This window comes from Lampetra planeri, chromosome 43, assembly GCF_965212315.1.
Source record: "Lampetra planeri chromosome 43, kcLamPlan1.2.h2, whole genome shotgun sequence".
Lineage (NCBI taxonomy): Eukaryota > Metazoa > Chordata > Hyperoartia > Petromyzontiformes > Petromyzontidae > Lampetra > Lampetra planeri.
In genome coordinates, this window is record NC_136149.1 from 6474498 (window position 1) to 6483298 (window position 8801).

The 8801-nt window shown below is 46.6% G+C and overlaps 1 protein-coding gene across 1 annotated transcript in view; it reads left to right on the forward strand.

The window, feature by feature from the left end:
- Positions 1-5748, forward strand: part of ACOT9 (acyl-CoA thioesterase 9) — a 29517-nt gene extending 23769 nt beyond the window's left edge. The window contains exons 14-16 of the mRNA XM_078614156.1: positions 125-212; positions 1620-1770; positions 3351-5748. Of these exons, the coding sequence (XP_078470282.1) occupies positions 125-212; positions 1620-1770; positions 3351-3400 (289 nt within the window). The 3' untranslated portion in view covers positions 3401-5748. The remainder of the gene's footprint in view (positions 1-124; positions 213-1619; positions 1771-3350) is intronic.
- Positions 5749-8801: the final 3053 nt, after the last annotated feature.

The window sequence follows — 8801 nt, forward strand, 5'->3', positions numbered from 1 at the left end:
GTGGGCCTTTAGCTGGTAAAATAAAACAAATGTTTACTCGTTTAATCGTGGCACGGCAGGGGTGTGACCCCGACAGATTCGATGCCAACGTTGCTCCCTCTGTCGTTGCGCTGTTGCCCCGCAGCGGAGAGCGTGTCTACGTGGTGGCCGTGGATGACATCCTCTTCCAGAAGCCCGTTGAAATCGGTGCCCTACTCTATCTCAACTCTCAGGTACCCGCCGTTCTACTCTCCATCCTTGCGCATAACGAACGGATACACGATAATCTTGATTTGAAGCTTTCGTGACTGCAGGAATCCATACTCTTCGTCGCACTCATTACACACAAGGAGCTTGCCACAACTGAACCAGTTACGAAGCCACTGGAGCTGTGCACTTTTAAATCTAGATTGAAAACTCATTTCTTTAGAGCTGATTTTGGTTATTACTTTCTTCTTCTTCCCCCGCACCTCCGATTCGCATGGTTGGCTATGTACGGTGCGAATGAAATTCAACATACACACATACATTACCTACTATATCCTTGTGCATCATCTCTTCTCCACTGTCCATTCTCTTCTTCTTCCCTCCCCGCGCCCCTCCACTCCGTCCCGTCCTTCCCTAACCCTTGCTCACCGCCGCCACCGCGCATTACCCCTCTGTCGCGGTCACTCATTCCTCAAACGTTGCATGCCCCTGCCGTCTAAACAGTTCTGTTTTGTCACGTGCCTTTAAACAATGTAAAGTGCCTTGGGCGAGGGCGCTCTATAAATACACAAGAAGATAAGGTGATGGTGGCGGCAATGCGTTCAGGAACTGAATGCCAATGTCGAGGTCTGCTGCACACGACGAGAGCGTCCATACTCTTGGTTTTTTTCGGTAAAGTCACGTAGGTAAAAAATAAATAAAAATAAATTAAATCACGACGTTTAATTTATTTTTACTGTATCAATGATACAGTAATTTTGCTGTGACGGTGCCACCTGAAGACGGAAGCTTGTGTTGCCTCCGAAATGTCGTGATTTAATTAATTTTTTATTTAATTTTTTACCTACGTGACTTTACCGAAAAAACCAAAGAGTATGGACCCTTGCAGTCACGAAAACTTCTAATCTAGAATTAACGACGAGAGGGCTTCAGCAGAGTCGGTGTCGTTTTGCTGTTCCTCCTCCGTTGAAGGAGCGCAGACCACAGTGGGGTTGCTATGTGGTCCGTAGTTTGGGTTGCATGGCCACACTTGCACTGCTGTGGCTTGTCTTGTATGTATCTTCACGGGTCTCTATGTATATATGAGTTATGTATCTCTGTGTGTCTCTGTGGGTTTACTATAGGGGTAGGGAGCGTTAGTGTAGCGGTTGGCGCACTGCACTACGAACCCAGCGACCTGAGTTCGATTCCCACTCAGGCCAACACCAGTGCCGATTATCTTCATCGGTCCTGGGCCTCCCCTAGGTCGACTCAACCTCAAATGAGTACCTGGTGCAGTGTGTACAATTGCCACTGGGGAGACAAAGGCGGCCGGGCGTGGTGCTGGCCACCCACCTCCTCGTGTGCCATGCCGCCCTTCATAGGTGCTACTCGCTAACAGCACTTACCCCAACAGTCCATTAAGGCTATATGGGGGATCTTTGTCTCTGTAGGTGTGCTACACAGAGGGCAATAGCATCCAGGTGCGAGTGCAGAGCGAGGTGCACGTGCCGCAGCTCAAGGAGCACTACACCACCAACGTCTTCCACTTCACCTTCATGGCCGACTCCGCCGTTCCGAAGGTGGCTCCAAAGTCGTACGGAGGTGAGGGGTCGCCGGGAAAGCGTCCGGCTCGTGGCCAAGTGCCGCCACGTAGACAAGGGTACCTGGCAATAGCAAACACTGAAAGAGCCAAGCTCGTGTGTGTTTTTTGCTTGTTTGCTTTTATTATTCTTATTTGCAGCTTTCTATTTCACTTAGATTGTTTCTAAACTTGTGAGTGTAATTTTATTTTTACGTTCAGTGCTTCGGGATACTTCAATATGAAAGGCGCTTTATAAAATAGAGATTATTATTTACGTGTAGCGTTGTCATCGTTCGTGCAAATTGCTTCTCACAATCACTGAGGAGCCGCAGACGAGCTGGAAGGCAGCGGGCCAGGCAATGAGTCGGTGCTACGAACAATTGCCAAAGCTCTGCATTCCTCTCTACAGTAAGATGCTTTCCACCGATTATTGAGTGTTTATGTATGTGGGTAGAAATCCGGAGCACCTAGAGAAAACCCCACTTGTGAAAGGAGGGTAACCCTGTGCCCTACAAAAGGGACAGATGATCATCTGCATTTTGCTGTACCGCCTTCTCCTGGCGAGCCAGGGTATGGCTCCTCGATGCCCACAGGAGGAAAGTTTGACAACCATCTGTGTGTAATCCACCAGCCATCGCTGCCTCCACGACGCTGGAATGCAGGCCATGTGCGTAGCCACCACTGCTGTTTCAGCACAAGCAATCCTTTCAACAACCACAATTTTATTTGGAGAAGCAGCTTGTGCCGGTTTGTGTGGCTGCCTTGTAAAAATATGTGCATGCACGTCATTAAATAAGTAGCTGTTCGATAATTTCCACATACACCCTCACATAAATCCCACATTTGCAGGATTTTGAGTACGGTGTGAAAGAAGTTCAACATACATACAAAGCCATCTAAGACAGTCATGGTGATAGAAGTTGTCGAGTTATTGTGTCAGTTAACATCCACAACAACATTAAACCAAATGACTGTCGCTGAGGCTGAAGGAGACACACTTTTATGTTGCGGTAAATATTGAGGTTGAGAGTGAGTGACGAAGTCAAACCATCAGATGAATGTGTGCTAAAGTACCCAACGTGTCACATCACCAACTGCCAAAGCGTAGGCCATTTCCATTTCTTTGTAATTCAGGCTAATATAATTAGCATATTAAATGCAACTTGTCCCTGATGGTTTCATTTACATCTCTCTGTCTAAATTAGCTCAAGCCTCCCATAGACCACGTGACTTGTGTTTGGCCACCCCCACTCTGAACAACTCCCCTCTCTCCGCCCACTGTGAGAACAAACACCGCTCCTCTTCGTGGAGCAGCAGCGTCGAGGCCCTCATGTAGCCTCTTCCTCCTACCTCTCCTCATCTCTCCTGACCCTGTCCCCCCGTTTCTCCATTCCTTTCCCATCCTATTCCTCTTATCCCCCATTTATTCCCTTCTCTTTTTTCCCTTTCCTGGTCTTTTCCCCATCCTTGACTCTACTCCCCTTCCTGCTGTGTGTGCCAAGGGACTACAATGTTGCCGGTTCATTCACAGGGCACTACTGTCGCGGTGTTTCGATGTTGGTGGTGTAACGCCCACTCTTCCCTATTTTTTACATTTCAGAATCCATGCTGTACCTGGACGGCAAGCGGCACTTTCAGTCACCTGTGTGATCGGCTCACCGATACCCTGCGACTCGATGCTGAACTCTCACGGCAGATGGCGCCAATGGCAGTTTCGGAGTTCACGGAGAAGGCGCCGTGCTTTCTCAGCGTAAAAAGAAAAGCTAAAACAAAATGCTATTCATTTCATTTATATCACAATGCATTACATTCTAGGGTTACATTCTTGTATCCTGTACATTTCCAAACTTTATTTCAGCAAGAGTTGTGTTTGCTTTACGCATCGAAGAGAAGCTTTTATCCACAGCGAATGTCAGGCTCAGTCTGTTGTCAGGCATGAAAATCAATTACTTAATAATATTAAATATCATAGTTGTAGCGTGCAAACATTTCCCTGTCCACTTTGGCCGCCTGCTCTACGATTACAGCCCAGTTCCACCGTGGTCCACATCCCCATCTTAACAAACGAGGCTCAGGGTTATCGATAATCGCATGGTGGGGGGAAGTTAAAATCCAATAAAAATATCGGTTTACTAACCAGCGACAACCCACACTGACCAGCGCGGTGAAGTATGGTCAAACAAGCCTCATGACCAACAGGGCGTGGGTGAGGCCTTCATCCAGCAGTGGACTGACTAGCGGCTGTACGTTCTATACGTTTAACTTTGTACGTAACGGGCGGTCGCGTGACCACACTGGAACGGGCCGTGCCGTTTGGACGGCCGCTCGCTCCAATCACTGTGATCCTCGATTTCGTTGAACTGGGATCTGATCGTTGATTCCACGACTCTCGAACCGATGATCAATTCCGTAATCAATTGCTGCAAAATTTGATCATCAACTTAACAACCCGTATTCCTATGGTGGGCAGCTCCACGTTATTATAGCATCAGTGGTTTTATCTGTGGGGCAATCACTGTTTACTTTCTGCAAGACGGTACTAATTAATTGACCTTAGAGTGATAGGACTACCAAGGTAACTCCCGACTTGGATGTGTGAGACATGCACTCACCTATGACACACTATAATTACTAAATGGCCATTCTCATGCACATGAAGGCTACTATTAGATTCTGAACATTTGCACTTTACCCGGGTCAATTAACTGGATCTTGGGGAGAGGAATAGATGCTTCACATTTACACATTTCAACCCACGGTCTCAACACATGGTGCTGATTGCTTCTCTGCGTTTGCCTTTATAAAGTCTGAAGCTATGCAATATGGTCTGATCGTCAACATTTCGTGAGAGGAGATGGCTTAGTGCCATGAAAGCTCGCCAATAATGTTTGGTGGTGATGCCGCTGGTGGAGGTGCTCAATCGCAGACAACAACAACTCAACACGATTGCCACTCGCACTGTGAGTGGCATTAAAAGGAAACCATGTATAAATATAATCGGTGGCTTTTCGGGCAATGGGCCTTAATCATCATACATAAATGTAAATGTGTGCTTTGAAGAAGGACCATTGTCTGAAACGTTGCCTGTTATATATAGTTTTTTAATGTTAAGGCCACGCTGTGTGACTGACGGAAGCATTGGGTTTTAATGAAAGCTAATCGGGTTGCTTTGTCCAAGCCTGTACAGCAGGTGTCGTGACAACGGAGAGTTAAGTAGTTGAACGTTATTGTACACAATGTTATCGGTCTCAATTAGGGCGTGGTATTTTAGTTGTTTTCTAGAAAGTTTAATGAATGCAAAATGCAAGCCGAGAAAATGTTTATTCACATTACAGATATGGTGGCACGTGTGTTCCTTTCCTCCTATACACAAGTGTTGAACAAAAGTATTTAACGTATATGTTCAAACTTGCTTGACATATTTATGAAATAGCACGATGCGAGTTTTACTGCTTGAGAACAAACTTGCTTGGGGGATCTTGCATCCACATTTATTCACGCGCTGCCTATGACCAAACACCCCCCCCTCCCCATTGCGCGCTTGATACCCATCGCTCCTCGGAAGCTAAGGAATAAACAGGTTTTTAGCCCTTGTGAAGCGCTTGGATGGGCGACCACCACGTGCACACTGACACATCTGTAAAGCGCCAATGCGGACACTCGGGGGCAGTGCAGTAGCCGACATTCACCAACTCGCACTGACCAGCGTCGTTGTGAAGTTAAATATAATTCACATCTTGCACATAAGTGGGGAGGCCCTCATCCAGCAGTTGTGCAAAATCGCCATGCGTGCTCTGTCCGCCTCCAGTATATTATCCAGGTGTCTGTTGAAACGCGTCTCGTGTGCTGAATGAGTTGTGCGCAGTCTCGTCAAACACTAAGACCAGGGCTCAGGTGGGTGTTCTCACTTTCATGACGTGTGAGAACGATTGATTTAGGTTTCTGGGTGGCCTGGGTATTGTTTTTGAGTTTAACGTTCCATTAAACTTCACAAAATGTTTGCGTGTGATGTGTATTCTTAAGTTATAATTTGAGCGTTTGAAATGTGTTTGGTAATCTTTGAATATGCCAATTGTTGTAAACCCATGGTTTCTGAATACAAATTCATATTGAAATTGAATACAAATTCAGAAACGAGTACAACTCACAGGCCAGTAGTCGCAACAGAGCACTCAAGATCAAGATGTTACCGTGGCCAGAGCTGGAGATGCCATCACCCCACTCCGCCAGCACTTTATAACCTCCGCCAGGTCCTGCAGCTTATGCACAAGAGGCGTGCAGCGACCTCCAAAACCTGCGCCGTGTGCTAACCAATGGCTCATGTTCATACCACCCAAGTTTCCGTGTTCATCTCACCTCTATCAAATCATGGATATGCTACAGTGTTCACAGTCGCCAGATGACCTCTCAAACTGGAATAACATAGACAGTGGGTGACAATGGCCATTCAGTGGCGTGGGATTGAGACCAGCGTGGCAAGAGAGGAGTGAGGCGGGGGTAGGAGGGACTGCGTGTGTGGTGTAGATATGTTGGACTTCTTTCGCACCGTACGTAGCCAACCGTCCTAATCGGTGTTGACCCGATGGAGGATGAGATCGGCTGGGTACGGGTGGCAGAGAATCGGTGGGACCTGGAGGTCAGCATACTCTTTGGTTTTTTCGATAAAGTCACGTAGGTAAAAATGTTTAATACATTTATTTTAACAAAAAATTAAATACATTTATTTTTTAAAATGAATGTTTTAAAATATTATTTTTACAATACATTTATTTAATTTTTTTACCTACGTGACTTTACCGAAAAAAACAAAGAGTATGAATCCTTGCAGTCACGAAAACTTAAAATCTAGAATGGAGGTCAGCAGTTTGTGGTTGACCACGCACTTGTGGAATGGGTACTGTCGCTGTTAAAATACTGTTCAGGTGCACTCAGTGTGCAGTATTGGGGTTTGCAATAATAATTGTAACGCGTCGCGGCTGCAGGGTATTACCTCCTCGCTCTCTTGGAGAGTGCGAACGACTCGGAGGCGCCGGGAGGAACGACAAGACCAGCGATGAAGGCAGCAGCCACGCAATGAGTCGGCGCCATCAATAAGTCAAGCTCCGCGGTCCATTTTAAATAGCCAGTCTGTAAATGACGACAAAACCCCCACTGGAGCAGACACATCGCCAGCTGTGCGTTGCACGCACGTACGACTGGAACGTGTGGAAGCGTTGCCGCAGTGGTTTTGCAAACTGCCGCGAACCTGACGGCCTGAGTTCGATTTCCGGCCACGGCTATTATTGGTGACGAGCGATCCCTGAACTGGTCTTGAGCCCATCACTCTTCGTCACACACAGATCTTGGTCAAACAAACCGCTGTGATGTACACGACGCGCGTGGATAGGCCTTCAGCAGTGGTTTGGCAAAGGGCCGCAATATTTGTTTATATATGTGAAGTCTATGTTGTTTCCTCTTCTTGGTTCTTTCGGTAAAGTCACGTAGAAGGGAAATAATAAAATAATAAAAATACAACAAAATAATTCTCACGACGTTTCGGCCACAACGCAAGCAGCCGTCCTCAGGTGAAGAGGACGGCTGCTTGAAGAGGACGGCTGCTTGCGTTGTGGCCGAAACGTCGTGACAATTATTTTATTATGTTTTATTTTTATTATTTTATTATTTCCCTTCTACGTGACTTTACCGAAAGAACCAAGAAGATGAATCCCTGCAGTCACGAAAGCTTTAAATCGAAATCTATGTTGTTTGTGAATAAGCGGCTTCACTCGTGGTAAACAACAATGGAAAATAAGAGGGCAATGATGGTAAAGGAATGGAGAAACGGGGCAAAGGGGGGAGCAAATTAATCACGGAGCTATGCGTGTATGCTAAACTTTTTTCGCACCGTACGTAATGTCTTTTGCCAGACGTCCCGTAGAGTAGTGAGTTGCAATAATCGAGCCTTGTCGATATTAAGATGTTGGGGAAGTGAAGGCGATGATGATGAGAGGTGGTTGGGGGGGGAAGAGAGGGATTAGCGAGACGGAGGGAGCAGAAGTGAGCTGTGGAGAGGAGAGGGCTTCAGAGTGTGAGTGACCATCAGGCATTCGCGTGATTGACAAGACGCTTGAGCTGACATGAACTTGTCACATTGCTAAGGAACTGCATTGTAAGTGAACGCGTGTTTTTTCTTCTAGTGATGTAGCAAGTACATATTTTAAGATGTTCATCTCACAAACATGTTTGACTTTTGTATTATTATTGTTCTTGCTGCAAAGAGGCCCAAAGGCCCCAAAACGCCAAGCAGCCAGCAACAAACAGCACGACTGTTTTAAAGTTGCAGTAGATAAGTGTGCCACGTTTCTTGAATTGAGCAAGGATTTAAGAGCTTGGGGAAGAGGCGATGGGAGGGGATTCCAAAGTGGATCAGTGCGAAGGAAAACGCAGAAAGAGACGCGTTGGTATCTGCGGTTACACTGGTGATGAGTGGGTGTTGTGCCCTGCAGTGACGTAGATGGGTAGGTGGCTGAGTGGATGCGCGAGGTCGTCACTTCCATCATATTTAAGGGACGAAACAGAATGATTTCTCCACAAATCTGGCTGTCGCCTGATGAAGCTATTTGTAACTACTGGCGAAACGTCGTACTCGGGTTGTAAATGTTGTGGATTTGCTCTCCAACACACCGGTGTGACGAATTGGCCACGTTCTGTTTCCGTGACAAACCTTTCCAATTGGCTGTATCGGGTGGCGGCGGGTTTAACAACACATTTATATTTACGCGATCTAACCCCAAAAAAACTATATTGTGTCTTGCTGCTTGCTGGACCAGGAGTCGGCAGTCTGCGTCTTCACACGCATTGCAGGCTCTTTTTAATAACGAGTTATTTTTTTTTATTTACCAAACTCGAAAACGAACGTCTCCTGTTGTTATCTTGGTTTCCGACCCGTGTCTTATGACTCTCCGTGAGTCACAGCACAGACACACTGCGCTCCCAGCATCATATAACGGGACAGGAGAGGGGAGAGGGAGTCGGTGTCGTCTGCTCTCTCTCTCTCTCACTCTCTCACCCG